This window comes from Fragaria vesca, linkage group LG3, assembly GCF_000184155.1.
Source record: "Fragaria vesca subsp. vesca linkage group LG3, FraVesHawaii_1.0, whole genome shotgun sequence".
Classification (NCBI taxonomy): domain Eukaryota; kingdom Viridiplantae; phylum Streptophyta; class Magnoliopsida; order Rosales; family Rosaceae; genus Fragaria; species Fragaria vesca.
The window spans coordinates 7537359-7553654 of record NC_020493.1 but is presented as its reverse complement, the minus strand read 5'-3'; the positions used below and the strand labels follow the sequence as shown (position 1 = coordinate 7553654).

Here is a 16296-nt window from a genome sequence, read left to right as displayed (position 1 = left end):
ATTTTTTTGTTACCTATGTTTCTGTATTTCAATCAAATATTATAAAGGTATGCATCGAAATTAGATAGATGAACACTCAACTTATAATCGGTGTCATTATGTGTTTGTCATTGCATCTTTATTTTTTGTTCATTTCCTATAACTCTGTAAGTATTAAGAAATCTACATAAGTCATTCATATGAAATCTGTAGATTTCAGAAATCAGTGAAAGTCTGTGATTAAAAATCGATGGTTTTAAGAAATCAGTGAAAGTCTATGAACTTTTTAAAGAGTCTGTAGACTTTTCAAAAAGTCAATTGATTAAAATAAGTCTGTATGAATCCAAATGCAATACACCCCCCTTAGTTTTGCAGGCTACTCTCAGTTTTTCTCTGTGTTTCTGGAAGACGCGAGAGCTATATATCTTGGAGGCTGAGAGGTCGAACAGGTGGAAATATCCCAGAGAGAAAATTATAGGCCTAAAATTGAGGCCCAACACTGTTAAAACTGTTCATGAACAGTAATACAAAGAATAGATATATAGTTAAATTGGTGTAAACTGTAGAACATGTAGAAATGTAAACAACTAATAACAAATAAATAGAGTAGATATCGTTCACCACTATTCTGGAGGGAAATGATTTTTTCATACATATTTTCATTAAGAAAAACAGTGATACAAGGATGATTAACAACTGAAGATTTAATCATGTGATGATTGCACCCAAATAGAAAATTTACTGCTTTTATCTTAGCAAAATAGAACATGAAATTCCCAGTAATATTAGGGTTCTCAAGAATGTGGGTTATTGAAAGTAGGGGTGGCAATTTGGACTCTGGCGATACCAACCAACCATGTACCAACCGTATCAAATAAATTGGTATGCCAAGTAGTTGGTAACCGAGTTTTCGGTTCAGTAGTACCGTACCAAGTTTTAGAAGTTGGTTGGTACATGGTACAGATTTTTTCAAAATACAGTATACCATGTACCAACTGAGTTATATTAAAAATAATAAAAAATAATTAAAACTATTAATCTAAGCCGTTGATCTGTGGATGAGTGGATCTAACCCTAATCCTTAGTTGAACTAAGTTAGTTCCTTACAGAATAGACTCACAGAGAGTCACTCTCGCGCTCGCCTCTCTCGACTTATCTCTCGACTTCGCAGCACCCCCGCGGCTCCGTCACCTCAACTTCGCAGCACCTCCGCGGCTCTGCCACCTCGACTCAGCTTCTCACCACCTCGCCTCTCTCGCTGTCGACTCAGTAGCACCTGAGCTTCTTCCTTCTGCTTCGTTCGGTTTCCATTTGTGTTTTTCATTGTTGATTTCATATTCCGCTTGCAGTTCAAGGTGAAATCAAATACTGCAGCAAGGATTACGGTATGATTTGGAACTCAGATATTTGGGCTTCTTTGTTCTTATTCGATTCTTGATCTTCATATTCAAGTAACAATGAAAGTTTTCATATTTTGTTTTGGGAATTGGTTTTTGTTTGCTGGGTTTGTCGATTGGCATACATATTTAATCCATAAAACAAGTTTGATTGCATATGTCCACTTATGCATTACACAAATTAAGCACTGGGTTTGTGTTTTATGGGTTTACTCCTCAATTTCAATTTCAGTCTGCTCTCGGAAATTCTTTTTGACCCTTCTGATCAAGATTTACAATCAAGCTGCTGGTTGTATTCTTGGTATATCAACTCTGAAAAAGGTAACTCTCTCAACTCCATTCCATTTTCCTTTCTTTTTTTCTTTTTTTTTATGCCAAATGATATGATCTTGAAACCTAGGAGTTCTATGTGACATTCATTAGTCTGATAGCAGTAATTTCAACTCAAATTCAGTTTTTAATTAATGGAATGTTTAATATTCTGTTTGAATTTACATATCAGACAGCTGTATTGGGATGAATTAAGGCATTAAGCCTAGGATTGAAGAGTTGGTTTATAACTCGCAATAGCTTTATTTGTTAATGTCATGATATTGATGCACAAACATATAATTGGTCGAAGCTTCAACATCTGTTGCTATCCATAGTTAATGTAATTGTCAGATTTGTACACAGGCTTCTCTATTTACCTTTTTTATATTTTGTCGTGGTTTCTAATGGAAAGTTTGAGACCGCTTTTACAATGGTGATAGTTGCAGTCATTGATTATAATTTATGACTGTTATCTATCAATCTATGTGTTGATTGTGTTCTATGCTCTGTGTTCTCACATTATGGTAGAGAACCCTTACAATCTCATCTGATCTGAAACACTGTGATAAAGGTTAGAGAGAATGAGAGAGAAGAAGAAGAGGGTAAGGTTTGAATGAGGAGATAGATAGAGAGATAGACTGCATTAACTAGTCTTTCTTGCATTAAGTTGTTGGTTTGGTTTTTCTTCTTCTATAATGAGTATAATCAATGATGTTGAGCTATTTGTGTTTGTACAATTTGTGCTATCTATAATATAATCAATGATTTGTGTTGTGTTTCGCATAGGCTATGTCGCAGAGTGGTTGTATAGGTAATTCAAGCTCAACACCATCATTTCCATCTGTTGCAAATGAGGAGATGACTGCCGGTTTACATGCTTCACCATCAACAACGTCTCTGCCACCTCTGCCAGCAACACCATCTTTTTAGCTTTTGTCCAAGGCTTTGAGGCAACAAGAAACACACCTAGTAACACCTCTGTTCAGACTGGTGTTTAGCAGTCTAGCACTCTCCCGGCCTCACAGCATCAATCTTTCCCTGCTAATCTGGACTTTTGTGTTTTCATTAGACATGTGTTGTTTAATTTTCTGTATAAGACTTTGGACGTTGTTGGCTTGTTGCATTTGAACTTTTGAAGTTTTGATCTTGCTTGTTTATGCATTTGAAATTATATGATGTGTGAAACTTTGAATGTGTTTGAACTTTGAATAGTTTTATAATTGATAGAAGTTTGGTACAGGCCCAAAAAACAGGATTTAAATGGGCTGAGCCTTTCAGTTTGTTGGGCCTCAATTTAAACTTGGTAGAGGCCCAATACCAACCGTACCAATCGAGTACCAACCGTACCAACTAAGTTGGTATACCAACTTTGACGGTTGGTTTTGGTACAAGATTTTGCCTACCAATCTTAAGTTGGTTGGTACATGGTATTGGAAAATAGAGTTGGTATACCTACCAATGTCAGCCCTAATTGAAAGGCCTAGGACCGTCGGTGGTCAACGATAAACAGTGTATCTTAGATTATGGTCAAACTGGAAAATGTCTATCACTACTGTATATATAGCCTGGCTGGTCTATTTCTGAACTCTGCAGGCTTCTGCTACTGGTATAGTGCATGGACTGTAGCTTAATCACATGGTCCAGACAGCACCACTTGTCACAATCAGAAGCTGTGTTTTCTGGGCTTTTGTGATCAGAAAACGAAGAAGTGGGACAAAATGGTGAAGCCCTTTAGCACCAGGCCTTTGGATATTATGAGACATGCTGTAACTTCCTTTGGGGGGTAAACATCTGAGGCTGTTACTTTATAGCTTGATGGTGAAAATTAGCCACTGATTTTCATTTCTGGCTTCATTACCCAAAATCCAGAAGATGCCAAATGGTCCTATATGCATATCATAAGATTGGAAACTTATTTCAGGAATGCCAGTCAAAATAAAAGCAAATTATATAAGCCTTTGGATGAAGGAGAATCCAAAGTCTACTATGAATAATTGAATACCATTCACTGCAGAGAGCAATCACTCTCTATTGTGAATGCGTGCATATATGGTTGAAATGCCACAAGGTTTTGGACCTGTTTGGTCATAAAATTATATTATACAAAAGGATTTACACCTGAAACTAGCTAGCTTGGCTGATCACCAATCTATTAAAGAACCAACTTCTCTTTGGATGACTTGTGAGTTAGAGAAGTTGAATTAATCAGCACAGAAGAAGTCACATTTGCATACAAGGGAGAGAAGTTGAATTAATCAGCACATTTGCATACAAGGGAGAGAAGTTAGTCGCTCCTGTCGATAACATTGCTCTTGTACACTATGTTGTAACAAATTAACGAAATTCCTGTAAGATTTAAACACAAATAATATGATAATATCTTAGCTAGGAAATAAGAATGAAGATAAAAAAACAAAAGAAAAATAAGAAAATTTAGTAATAAATAGATTTCTAGATTTTATAAGGAAAACTTATTGAGTTGAGGCGTGCAAATTGCCTTGTCCTAAAAGAATGACTCGTCCCCTACTCAACATGGTTGAATGATATACTAAAAAACATACTGAAACTAAGAGAAGATTGCCACAGCCAAGGTGTTTCATAACCATGATGAAGATACTCCAACGAATAACAGATACTGAAATTAAGCTACATAAGTTGAATTAATCAGCACTCATCAGTCATCAACACAGAACAAGTCATAGCATGCAAACGGCAGCAGTGGTAATATAAAACAAATATATAAGAGAGAGCACATGCTTAATAAAATCCTTACCGAGTCATGAACAAGAACTTATGACGTTAATGATCGCATAATCAGTCTTTTCTTTTCGTTTTCTTCCCGGATTTCAGCCTCAGCGACATTTGCATAGAACATGATCTTGAGCAAGTGGTCAGCCACGTACTATTACTACTATATATCCCCTTAGAGTTGCAGTATAAATTAACAGTTCCACACCTTTGATTTGCATATCTCCATACTTGGTCCAGCCACTTATATTTACATAATGGAGAGAAGAACTTGGTTCTTCCTGGTGCACTACTGTTGTTGTATGGCAGCTATTTTAACCATGGCAGCACAAACCAACATCAACACAGACCAGTCTGCTCTGCTTGCTCTCAAACCCCGTATCACCAGTGACCATCACAACATGATCTTCACCAACTGGTCAACCACCACTCCCGTTTGCAACTGGGTTGGCATCACTTGTGGTGCACGCCATCATCGAGTTACACACTTGAATATCTCTTACTTTGGTCTAGCAGGCACCGTTCCTCCGGAGCTAGGCAACCTATCATTCCTTGTTGATCTGGACTTCACTAATAACAGCTTCTACGGTTCCTTGCCCCAGGAATTGGCTCGTTTACAGCGACTGAAGTTTATTAACATGGGAAACAACGTGTTTACGGGAATCATTCCATCATGGTTTGGGTCCTTGGCCAAACTTCAAGCCCTTTATCTGTATGGTAATAAATTTTCGGGTTCCATACCAGCGGCCATCTTCAACTTATCTGCACTGCAGATAATTGATCTGAGGTATAACCAACTCTCAGGTACGAACTACATATAAACTACCAACAAATTATCTGGCACCTTAACTAGCTTGTCAGATCATTATGTATACTTGAGCACTCGATCCAGATTACCAGATAGCTTGTTCAGGCGTATAATATACGTGTGCTAGCTGCTATTTAAAATTATTAATTACAGGTAGCATACCTAGAGAAATTGGAAACCTAACAGAGCTGAAGGAGATATACCTTGACAGCAATAAGTTCAAAGGTACGTGTATGACTCACATCGATATATATGTTTTGTTCAATTAAACGGATAGTTAAGCACATGCATGTGATATGAAAGTTCTGTAGAATCCTGTGAAATAGATAGCAGGGATGATTCAGTTTGATAATTTTCAGAAATTCCAAATGAGATTGGCGCTTTGATTCAACTGGAAATGTTGTCCGTGAAGCACAATGCCTTAAACGGGCCTATTCCTATAACTGTGTTCAACATGTCTTCTTTGGTTATCTTGGATTTCTATGGAAACAATTTGAGTGGTAATCTTCCGGACAATATATGTCAGCATCTGCCGAGCATTCAAGGGTTGTATTTGGGTTACAATCAGCTTGACGGTCCCCTTCCATCCAAATGGTCGCAATGCAAACAATTGCTTTCAGTACTATCGGCGACGAACAATTTTAGCGGAAGAATACCAACCAGTATTGGCAACTTAACCCAGATAAAGACGATTGACTTTAGCTACAACAGTTTGACAGGTACATTGACATCAATTCATATATATTCCAAGTGATTAGAAATAATAATTTAAGAGCTACGTACTTAGCTAATAGCTAGTTATCAAATGAAACTTAGTGTGTGCTGACAGTAATTACATCTGGCAGGTACTATACCCGATGAGATTGGTCATCTGCCAAATTTAGAGGTATTAAGTCTCGGTATCAATAATCTCAATGGCATCATCCCATCCTCAATCTTCAATATGTCCACAATAACAGTAATATCGCTTCCTAACAATCAGCTCTCAGGCACTTTTCCAGCAAACATAGGCACTGCGCTTCCAAACCTACAAATCCTCTTCTTAGGAGAAAACAAACTGAGTGGAGTATTCCCCAAATCCATCTCCAATGCTTCTCAGCTCATTGCCATTAGCATAGGCGCTAACTTATTTTCTGGCTTTATTCCTAGCACGATATGTGCCCTAACAAAACTTCAGCGGCTTAAATTACTTATTAATAACTTCACCATTGATAGTTCGACTCCAGAAGTAAATGTTCTCTCATGTTTGGCAAATCTCAGAAATTTGAGAGAAGTAGCCTTGTCAAGAAATCCATTAAATGCCATGTTTCCGGTTTCCATTAGGAATCTCTCTACATCACTTCAAAAAGTTTATTTATATAACAGCAACATGAGAGGTGAGATCCCCAGTGATATAGGCAATTTGAGCAGCTTGACAGTCTTTGCTTTGGGTACGAATCAATTGAGTGGATCAATTCCCACATCAATGGGAAGAGTACAGAATCTCCAAGCTTTGGATTTATCTTATAACAAATTGCAAGGACATATCCCGGGTGAACTTTGTCAACTACAATCCCTAGCTATCCTAGACTTGAGTGGTAACCAACTCTCTAGTTCTATACCTTCTTGCTTGGGTCAGCTTGTCACCTCACTAAGAGTTCTATCAGTAGAGTTAAATTTGTTGAATTCCACAATACCAGCTACCTTGTGGGGGCTTACAGATATCTTGCAATTAAGCTTGTCGTCCAATTTTCTAACTGGAACACTCTCAGAAAGTGTTGGCAATTTAAAAGCTGCCACAGATATAGACTTATCAAACAACCAATTGTCTGGTATTATACCAAACAACTTTGGAAGCCTACAGAATTTGGTCAATCTCTCTTTGGCAAATAATAAACTAGAAGGTCCAATTCCTAGTTCACTTGGCAATGCGCTAAGCCTGGAACGACTGGATTTATCCAAGAATAATTTGTATGGAGTGATTCCAAAGTCTCTTGAAGAGCTCTCCTATCTCAAATATATGAATGTGTCTTTCAACAAACTCCGAGGTGAAATTCCAACCGGTGGACCTTTTAGAGTTTTGTCTGCTCAATCATTTGTATCGAACCATGGACTCTGTGGTGCATCCCGATTTCAAGTTCCAGCATGCAAAAGGAAATCTCGTAGATCTATTTTGATATATGTCATTCTGGGGATCTTGTCAGCAATATTTCTAGTGACATCCATTTGGATAGTGATCTTACGAAGAAAGAAGAATGTGAAAGCTGCGACAGATACTAGCTTAACTCAATTTCAATTGAGAAGAGTTTCATACCTAGAACTTCAAAGTGCCACAAATGGGTTCAACGAAAGCAACTTACTCGGCACTGGGGGTTTTGGTACTGTATACAAAGGGACACTGTCGGATGGTTTAGATGTTGCCATCAAGGTTTTTAACTTGACTTTGGAAGGGGCTTCCACAAGTTTTGAGGCTGAATGTGAGATGCTAAGCAATATTCGTCACCGAAATCTTGCCAAAGGCATCAGTTGCTGCAGTCAAATTGATTTCAAAGCTCTTGTACTGAATTACATGTCTAATGACAGCCTTGACAAGTGCTTGTATTCTCAGAACATTTTCTTGAACATCCTGCAAAGGTTGACCATAATGATAGATGTCGCGTCAGCATTGGAGTATCTTCATCATGGTTATGAAACACCTATTGTCCATTGTGATTTGAAGCCCAGCAACATATTACTAGATGATGATTTGTGTGCACATGTTGCTGATTTTGGCATTGCAAAGCTCTTGGGTGGAGGAGATTCTATGACTCAAACCATGACCCTAGCGACAATTGGGTATATGGCTCCAGGTGATGTACTATTGTTAGTTTATCTTTCAACTTTATGTATACCGTTACTGTTGTTATATATCCTAAAGAATTTGTTTGATCATATATTGCAGAGTACGGAAGAGAAGGGATTGTCACTAGAAGAGGGGATGTGTATAGTTTTGGGATTGTATTGATGGAAACATTCACAAGAAGGAAGCCAACAGATGAAATGTTTGTTGGGGAGATGAGTTTAAAGCAATGGGTTGCAAACTCACTATCTGCAGATGCGATAGCTGAAGCTGTTGATACCAATTTACTTGGGACAGAGGAAGATCATGATACTGTTAAGGAGTGTTTAGCATCCATTTTGCGATTGGCTCTTTCATGTTCTGCCGAATCATCAGAGGAGAGGGTAAATATGCAAGAGGCTCTAGCCAGTCTTAAGAAAATCAAGGTCAAGTTTTTGAAGGACACTGAAGGAAATGTGCTGTTGAACCGGTCCTCTTATTAACAAGAGCTTTTATTGATCCATTATTCCAAAGCATGTAATATCAATTCCTTAATCTATTGCCGTTTTAGAAGGGAGTGGAACTCGATCAAATCAAGATTAAGTTTAGAAGGACCGTTTCGAAATACAATGCAGATGTGTGATATTTGAATTAATCCTTGAAGGATTTTAGAGAGCACAAGTGATTCATGATATCTGATTCAGTGATTTCAGTCCATCTAAATGGTGTAAACTGTAGAACTTGTATAAAATGTAAACAAGTAAACAACTGATAACAAATAAACAGAGTTGATATGAATCAAACCTGATTTGGTGCCTTCAGATCATCATAATCCTGATTCCACTAATCCTTGGCCAGAACTGAGGCATAGCCATTCTGGGTTTCAGAGACAGACAGAGGTCATTGATGGGTTTCTTTGTTCTGTTCTAGATTCTAAAATGATGCTTCATTGAAAAGAAATAACTGAAAAGGGCCATCAGCAGAAAACAAAATAGTGACAGAGGCAGCCCAAATAGGCTGGGCCTAGAGTACAATAAATTACAGAACAGTACAGTCCTGTACAACATTGTTAGATTTTTTTTACAAGTTTGGTTTGTGTTAAAGCTTGTGGCTTTGTTTGTAATTGGCTTTGCCTCTCTTGGTTACCTGAAACAAAGATTCCGACTTTGAAATATTACTGAGAATTGGATAATTACTATGCTAATTTTGTTGCTTTAATTAAATTGTGTCACATATGAGTCTACTTTCTGTGATGTGATAGATCTCGCAAATTTCACAATATGTTCTAAGAGTTGATTGTTTTTTTTGGGTGAATAAGAGTTGAGTTGGTAGGATGTAGTTGTTCTATTCTTGTGTGTCACGTATTTGTTAATATTTAATTCTTGGTCTGCAAGTTTGTTGCTAGGTGGTGCTGAGTTTTCATTTTTTTCGCTTGCATTTTACTCGTTTGCACAACTCTTGTTTCATATTCAACTACTTCGTAGCTTCACTTTGAATCCTTCATACCTTGAATGTTGCTGCTTCGACCCTATTCTTTTTATTTATTTGAATCTTCTGCTTCCATTTCGTATTCTGGGTGTCAATGTCTGCCACCAAATTTGAAGCTGCTTTACTTCGTCCAATGGGTTGGCGGGTCAGTTTTAGAAACAGAAAATTTCATAGATATAAAGGGTGCGGTTCAAGCTTCAATAGTGACCCTTCTGCATTGGATTCATTCTTGGGCGAAGTTTCTTGAACGTTTCAGAAACTAGAAATGGTATAATTGAAGTTTTGTTGAAAGATCGATAGACTACAATGGGAAAGCAAGGGAGTAAGGAATATGATCCTTCTAATGTTGGGAGGAGAATGTCAGGTGGAGATTACAGTTTGAGTTCCAAAATGTTGTGGCTTCATGGTCTTCAAAGTCATGATTTTCATGTTCTACGAAATGATTCCATGAAGTATAGTTCTTGTAAGGGAAGCTTTGTGGGGAAAAAGCATCTGTGGCTCCGGAAAGATGTGAAGTCAGTCGTTTTTGTGTTTGTTTTGATGAGTTTCCTTATCCTGCTTGATTCTTTTCTGGTGTCCTTTTTCGATTCCATGATTCTTCAGAACGGTTCCACTGTAAGAAAATCTCCGGGACTTAAGGTATGAGAAATTATAATTGTTGACACAGCATTTCCATGTCAGAATACTAATAACATCCTGCAATTGTTTGTCAAAGGAGGAGGAAAGGGATGCCTACATTATGAAAGAAAAATCACCAGTTCAGATGTATGATCGCCTTCTAAAACTGGCATCCATATCCCTTGCTAAGGTTTGCTAACTTGCTTCATAACTTGCATGCATACTATTGGATTTTTGTGTTTCTCCTCAACCAAGTTGTTTGCTTTAGAAAGAGTTCAAGCAAGAGTCATCAACCTTATGGGAAGAACCAAATAGGAGTCAAGTTGCTGCATGGAAACCTTGTGCAGATAGAAAAGTTGCCAAAAGCCTAGGTATTTGGCTATTCTGAAGTTCAAATTTATAGGCTGATAAGGTATTTATATGAAAGCTTCGTCCTGTTACTTAGCCGTTTGTTTTGTATGCAGGAATATATAAGAAAAGTAATGGCTATATACTAATCAGTGCAAATGGCGGTCTCAATCAACAACGAGTTGCTGTATGTATTCAGTAATTGATGCTGGTAATGATCATGCAATGCATACTAATGAGTCTGAGTAGGCTATTTGATTGCTTACAGATTTGCAATGCTGTTGCTGTGGCATCTCTTCTGAATGCTACTCTTGTTATTCCAAGATTTCTTTACAGCAATGTGTGGAATGATCCGAGGTTTGAGATCATATCTCATCAACTTTAACTTTGTTAATGATCTCATTTGGTGGTGCTAAGCAAGTCTATGTTTTATATATTGTTGGTGCAGCCAATTTGGTGATATTTACCAAGAAGAATACTTTATAGATGTAATGAAGGATGAAGTAGACATTGTCAAGGAGCTCCCTTCTCATTTGGCATCACTAGACCTTGAAGCAATTGGTAGCCTTGTATGTTCTTCTCCTCTTTGGTAACACAGATATCCAAAACAATTCTTGAAGCCTTACTTATATCTTTACCAGATTACTGATGCAGACCTTGTGAAGGAGGCTAAACCGACTGATTATGTTAGAACAGTGCTTCCTATTCTCTTAAAAAATGGAGTTGTTCACTTCCTGGGATATGGGAATCGACTAGGCTTTGATCCATTGCCTTCTGAGCTTCAGGTACTTGGAATTTGACTATAAGGAAATTAATGTGTCTTTATCATGCAATAATTCATGTTCCAATATATTGCAGAGACTAAGATGCAAATGCAACTTCCATGCCTTGAAATTCGTTCCTGAAATCCAACATGTTGGTTCTTTGTTGGTTAGAAGGATAAGAAAATACGATGCTGCACTGAGTGTGCTGGACAAACAACTTCTTGGAAACTTCATGCACAGCATTGACTCAAAACGGCATGATGCTGCAGCAAGAGGCCCGTTCAAATATCTTGCTCTACACTTGAGATTCGAGATTGACATGGTAGCCTACTCGCTCTGTGATTTTGGAGGTGGAGAAAGTGAGAGAAATGAACTTCAAGCATACAGAGAAATCCATTTTCCTCTGCTCATCGAGCGCTTGAAGAACTCAAAGTATAATGTCCTATATGGCTTTTCCAGTTATGATTTCTTTAACTATGTGCAATTAGTGGAGAATTTGAGTTTAACTGATACATATACAATGTAGGTCTGTTTCTCAAAGTGAGTTAAGAAAGTTGGGAAAATGTCCATTGACACCGGAAGAAGCAGCTCTAGTACTTGCTGGTTTAGGTTTTAAGCATAGAACTTACATATACCTAGCTGGATCTCAAATATATGGTGGAAACTCAAGGATGAATTCCTTCACCAACCTCTATCCTAATTTGGTCACAAAGGAAACTCTCCTCACACCAAGAGAACTTGCACCTTTTCAAAACTTCTCTTCCAAGGTAAGTCAGCAATGGCAGTTTGTTGCAATTAAAAATTACAATATACACTTCATAGTGGTTTAGATGATTTTCTGGTGCAGTTAGCAGCATTAGACTTCATTGCCTGTGCAACTTCTGATGTTTTCGCTATGACTGACTCGGGGAGCCAATTATCCTCCCTGGTATCTGGATTTCGAACCTATTATGGTGGTGGTAGTGCTCCTACCCTACGGCCTAACAAGAAGAGGCTAGCTGCAATTTTGTCTGAGAATAGTACCATGGGCTGGAATAGTTTTGAAGACAGAGTTAAGAAGATGATTGAGGAAGGTCAAAGGGTACATGTAAGGAGGTTTGGTCGAAGCATATATCGACAGCCAAGATGCCCGCAGTGCATGTGTAAATCCTACCTTTGATTTTCATTAAACATTCTAACATTCATTTTTTATGTCATGATTCTTTTATTAGCAGCTGCAACAGTTCTTCTTTTCTGTTGCCCTTCCACATTTGTGTGCATGTTTGTTCAACATTCATGACTTGGTCTTTGAACAAACTATATATCTTTTTAGCCCTGCTTGTTGCAAACCTTAAACTGTCAGCTTTGCCACAAGGGCATAACTATTCCAAACTAGGATGAATCATATATGCTGAATAAACTTTGACATGGAAAAAATCAATTAAATTTATTGGATTAAACCCAAATAATCCGAGTCAAGATATACTAATAAATATAAATAAAACAGAGTGAAGCAGAAGCAATCTGTTTTCATTTCCCTGCCTGCAGTACTAACATATAATCATGGTTTCATTTTTACTTCACTGTGTTCCTGATAAATCTAATCCCTATCTGGAAATGATGTTTTTCCTCTAAACATCTTTTCTGGCAATCAACCACCAAACCACTAATGCTATCACTTTAAGATGGAGGGAAGAATCGATTAAGGTTGAAGGGGAGAGTGTAAAACTCCTCATTTCGGCTGTCCCCTTTGAATGCCCGAAATTTGGCCCACCATGGCATTCCTCTGTCTCTTGCACTTTCCTTGTACTCGAGTGTGTTATCTAAGAAGACGGCGACAAGCAAGGCCACAGTTGGAGATGATGAGAAGATGGTATTCAGATAATCGTTGAACTGCACAACATCAAGAAAACAGAAATGTAGATGTGAAAAATGAATGATGTTGGCTCAAAATTATGTTGGCTCAAAATTAGTGATACTATGATTCACCTTTGGCAAAACTTTTCATGATATAGGAAAAGATACTGAGGTTAGGATTGGGGAACTTACCCATCCAGCTTTTGTGTGAGCAGGAGCATGATGAGCCATTATACTGTATTCCCTGAAATACTCCGGCACAGACAAACCCAAAAACAAGGATACGCCAACAATAAAGAGGTTTCTCATTGAGTTCATGTTTGTGAATTGCAAGAAGGATAGCCCCACCGAAGCTGAGAACATTAATAGATCACAATTAGTTGGTTGTAAGAGGTTGAAAAGATGCTTACTAAAATCTAAATGTGCAAATGAAAACAGATGCTCACCAACAAAACCAAACAATACACAATATGCAGCAGCAAATATGGGGAAGGGTATTGATGCAAAGAGCGCCCCAAATTTTCCTGCCAGATGAACGATGCAAGTTAGATAGTTGAAAGACAGAGTAGAAGAGTGTCATATTAACCAACAGAAGACATTTATGAGCAAAGTATCATGCAGGACTAACCCAGCATGGAGAAGAATATCATAAAACCAGCTGAGATTTGAATAACCCTGCGGCTGCCAACACGAGTGCTACCAAGAAGCCCCACATTTTCTCTGTAGTTATTTCAGATAATATTAGTTTGGTCCATTGTTAAGTGAGATAAGAAAGAACAAGGAATATGAATACTTACACGGAGACTGTTGAGCCTGTCAATGTTCCAAATAGTCCATTAAGAAGAATTCCTATCCCCTGCCATCCGATACCACGGCTAAGAACATGAGCTGGAGGTGGTGTAGCACTTGCTAGACGTGATGCAGCCTTGTATGCTCCAGTTGACTATCGAAGTAAGCATAAGTATTACTTTTACTGGTATTAGCTATGTTAGACTGAAACTGTAAGTTAGTATGAGTTGTACCTCAATCAATGAAACTAGAACAGCAGCCATCATACCGAAAGAGTGACCAGCACTAAAGGTAGGGGCACCCCACTGAAGAGGATATGGTATTTTTATCCTGTTTTTAGGAGGAGAATGTTAAACAAATGCATTACTCTGGTGCAAATATTTCTGACACTTTCGAATGTACATACAGAAGCATTTGAGTGGTTGAATATTTCAATCATGCTTTTGTAGAGTCAAATATTGGAGTTAAACAATAACCCTAACTATAAGATTATTATGTCCTTATAGAATTGCTATTTCGACAGGCTATTAAAGGTAAGCATTGTGAAACCAATGAGAAAAAAACTAGTTGTGGTAATTGGTACTAACCATGGAGCAGAGGAAATGAGGTTGGCCCTGTCAGTTCGGCAGCTGAATTCGGTAGCTTCTGGGCGGTGTCTGTATGCGCCACTGGCTGTCAAGAGGTGTGCATATGCCCATATCACTGTGATTGATATAATAAGTGCAAATCTCTCTAGCACCGGTATCTGTTTTAGATGGAAGTTCTTCAAGTACTGTCCACAACAACATACAGAACCAGGATAAGTAAGTAATAGATTTCTCTTCAATATGAACAAGTATACTGATAACCGCTAAACAAAATCATTAGTATTACCTGAGAGAAAGCTACAAATAGGATAAGCATTGGAATGCCAATTTCAACACATCTCCCAACCTGAAAGACATCGAGTGTAAGGAGAGGATATTGAAAATATTGAGTGCAAGTACTCCACAATGCTATTAAGAGTGAGTGGGACAATTAACTATTGAAACTTATGGGATAGTTACCAATGGGAAGCCTCTATCAAACATGCCGAAACCCACCAATGCAATAACAGGAACCATTCCAAGTGGACTGAAGAACCTACAACGTAGAAAGATGGACACCCTCATTGATTTTTCTAGTGATAAAAGAAAATTTACCAAAACTTCTTTGATTGAGTAACAATATTTGTTACCTGGAACAGATGGCCCAAATTTGACTGTATCCCAGAATAATCTGTATGCTTGATGATACAATCAAGGCACCTTGGACTGCTCTCATGGTGTTCAGAAACCTCTAGAAATATATGAAATGCCATTAGCTTTTCTCCAAGGAATAACAAACAAAATGTACTCCCAACTCCCAAGTTTCATAAACAATCAAATGACAAAACTTATTCCAAAATGGGGCCATGAAAGAATCCCAACCAAGTAAATTGGTGTCTTCAAGTAATATAACAAGGACTTAACAATCTTCAAGAATATAATAATTGTTGAAAACATGTGATCTTCTATCATTTTGTGTTCAATGAGGCCAATTATCAAACAGGTCACAAACTTATAATAGTGAACCAAAACAAAGCTAATCCCGAAGTGAGATAGAAAAACTGAACTCACAGTATGAGGATCGATAATAGTTTCCAATGAAGAATCCTGAATGATGGATATGATCGGAACCATGAACGCATAAGACCCTCCAATCACAGTTGGCAATCTTGTTCCAAACAATGTCTGCAGAAGTGTATTGATTCCTTCAATGAAAAGCAGAGTCTGTATCACTCTCACTTTGTCACCCTGATCAATCAAGTCAAAAACAAGAGCCAAATTCATCAAAGGATCATAAACTCGAACCCAAAAGATAGCCATTTCAATCTGAGAATGAGAAAACTCACATCAGTGCCACCCATCAAAGGCACAAGAAATGATGGGATCATCACAGCAGTTCCCAAGGCCAAAATGTAGTGCTGGAAACCCAAAGCAATTGCCTCCCCTGTTTCCACATAAAAAAAAGACTCAAACTTTTCAGGCTTTGAACAAAACCCAGATAGAGAATACCATAAACCAATCAAACAATTGAGATTCTGGGTCCAAATTAACATCAAAGACACAAACTTTACATACCCCAAGACGGGTTTGAGTCAATGCAATACTCCAATCCCTGAAGCTGGTCCATTGGTGGATGGCTTATCTCTTCTGCTTTAGCTGGAGGAGCTGCCATAGCTCTAGATTATGTTGAACACTGAACCTTGTGTTTGGTCTAAATGAATCTAAGGCTTAGAGAGGCACCGATGAAAGTAATGTGAAAGCAGAAAGGGAAAAGCTGAGGGAGAAAAACAGAGAGAGAGAGAGAGAGAGAGAGAGAGAGAGAGAGAGAGAGAGAGAGAGAAGAATA

The 16296-nt window shown here is 38.0% G+C and overlaps 4 protein-coding genes across 5 annotated transcripts; 3 read left to right on the top strand and 1 right to left on the bottom strand.

Annotated features, from left to right (window-relative positions):
• The first annotated feature begins 1084 nt into the window (after positions 1-1084).
• On the top strand, positions 1085-2831 carry LOC101300700. 2 transcript variants are annotated; one of them, XR_184209.1, is made up of 3 exons: positions 1085-1364; positions 1609-1697; positions 2475-2831. XR_184209.1 is itself a non-coding variant. In XM_004293916.1 (2 exons), exons 1-2 carry the CDS (start codon positions 1437-1439, stop codon positions 2616-2618), a joined length of 405 nt encoding a protein of 134 aa, XP_004293964.1. In that variant the 5' UTR covers positions 1398-1436; the 3' UTR covers positions 2619-2831. The 2 variants fall into 2 exon arrangements, 1 of the variants encoding a protein (XP_004293964.1); XM_004293916.1 differs by lacking the exon at positions 1085-1364 and having other exon boundaries at positions 1398-1697.
• A 1925-nt stretch (positions 2832-4756) lies between these two features.
• Positions 4757-8544, top strand: LOC101312618 (probable LRR receptor-like serine/threonine-protein kinase At3g47570-like). The gene is made up of 5 exons (XM_004295534.1): positions 4757-5240; positions 5398-5469; positions 5604-5963; positions 6090-8072; positions 8165-8544. Exons 1-5 carry the CDS (start codon positions 4757-4759, stop codon positions 8542-8544), a joined length of 3279 nt encoding a protein of 1092 aa, XP_004295582.1.
• Positions 8545-10042: 1498 nt separating this feature from the next.
• Positions 10043-12418, top strand: LOC101312331 (uncharacterized protein At1g04910-like). The gene is made up of 10 exons (XM_004295533.1): positions 10043-10168; positions 10248-10337; positions 10416-10518; positions 10612-10682; positions 10764-10852; positions 10944-11064; positions 11137-11280; positions 11354-11691; positions 11786-12026; positions 12107-12418. The coding sequence occupies exons 1-10, from the start codon at positions 10070-10072 to the stop codon at positions 12416-12418; spliced, it is 1608 nt and encodes a 535-aa protein (XP_004295581.1). The 5' UTR covers positions 10043-10069.
• A 241-nt stretch (positions 12419-12659) lies between these two features.
• On the bottom strand, positions 12660-16258 carry LOC101300422 (nucleobase-ascorbate transporter 2-like). Its single transcript, XM_004293915.1, has 13 exons — positions 16026-16258; positions 15797-15894; positions 15522-15698; positions 15101-15201; positions 14931-15006; positions 14758-14817; positions 14472-14656; positions 14118-14214; positions 13893-14038; positions 13724-13815; positions 13542-13619; positions 13288-13448; positions 12660-13131 (listed from the first exon to the last, which is right to left on the bottom strand). Exons 1-13 carry the CDS (start codon positions 16120-16122, stop codon positions 12919-12921), a joined length of 1581 nt encoding a protein of 526 aa, XP_004293963.1. The 5' UTR covers positions 16123-16258; the 3' UTR covers positions 12660-12918.
• Positions 16259-16296: the final 38 nt, after the last annotated feature.

What these genes read in the sequence shown, in the direction of transcription:
- LOC101300700 (XM_004293916.1), top strand. Translation starts at nt 1,437, where the DNA reads ATGAAAGTTTTCATATTTTGTTTTGGGAATTGGTTTTTGTTTGCTGGG. An exon ending in GTATATCAACTCTGAAAAAG is followed by an intron (nt 1,698 to 2,474) that starts GTAACTCTCTCA and finishes TGTTTCGCATAG; the next exon opens with GCTATGTCGCAGAGTGGTTG.
- LOC101312618 (XM_004295534.1), top strand. Translation starts at nt 4,757, where the DNA reads ATGGCAGCACAAACCAACATCAACACAGACCAGTCTGCTCTGCTTGCT. An exon ending in TAGCTACAACAGTTTGACAG is followed by an intron (nt 5,964 to 6,089) that starts GTACATTGACAT and finishes TACATCTGGCAG; the next exon opens with GTACTATACCCGATGAGATT. An exon ending in AATTGGGTATATGGCTCCAG is followed by an intron (nt 8,073 to 8,164) that starts GTGATGTACTAT and finishes CATATATTGCAG; the next exon opens with AGTACGGAAGAGAAGGGATT.
- LOC101312331 (XM_004295533.1), top strand. Translation starts at nt 10,070, where the DNA reads ATGAGTTTCCTTATCCTGCTTGATTCTTTTCTGGTGTCCTTTTTCGAT. An exon ending in GAAAATCTCCGGGACTTAAG is followed by an intron (nt 10,169 to 10,247) that starts GTATGAGAAATT and finishes TTGTCAAAGGAG; the next exon opens with GAGGAAAGGGATGCCTACAT. An exon ending in AATGTGTGGAATGATCCGAG is followed by an intron (nt 10,853 to 10,943) that starts GTTTGAGATCAT and finishes TTGTTGGTGCAG; the next exon opens with CCAATTTGGTGATATTTACC.
- LOC101300422 (XM_004293915.1), bottom strand. Translation starts at nt 16,122, where the DNA reads ATGGCAGCTCCTCCAGCTAAAGCAGAAGAGATAAGCCATCCACCAATG. An exon ending in TATTTGTAGCTTTCTCTCAG is followed by an intron (nt 14,657 to 14,757) that starts GTAATACTAATG and finishes TGTTGTGGACAG; the next exon opens with TACTTGAAGAACTTCCATCT. An exon ending in ACAGGCTCAACAGTCTCCGT is followed by an intron (nt 13,816 to 13,892) that starts GTAAGTATTCAT and finishes AAATAACTACAG; the next exon opens with AGAAAATGTGGGGCTTCTTG.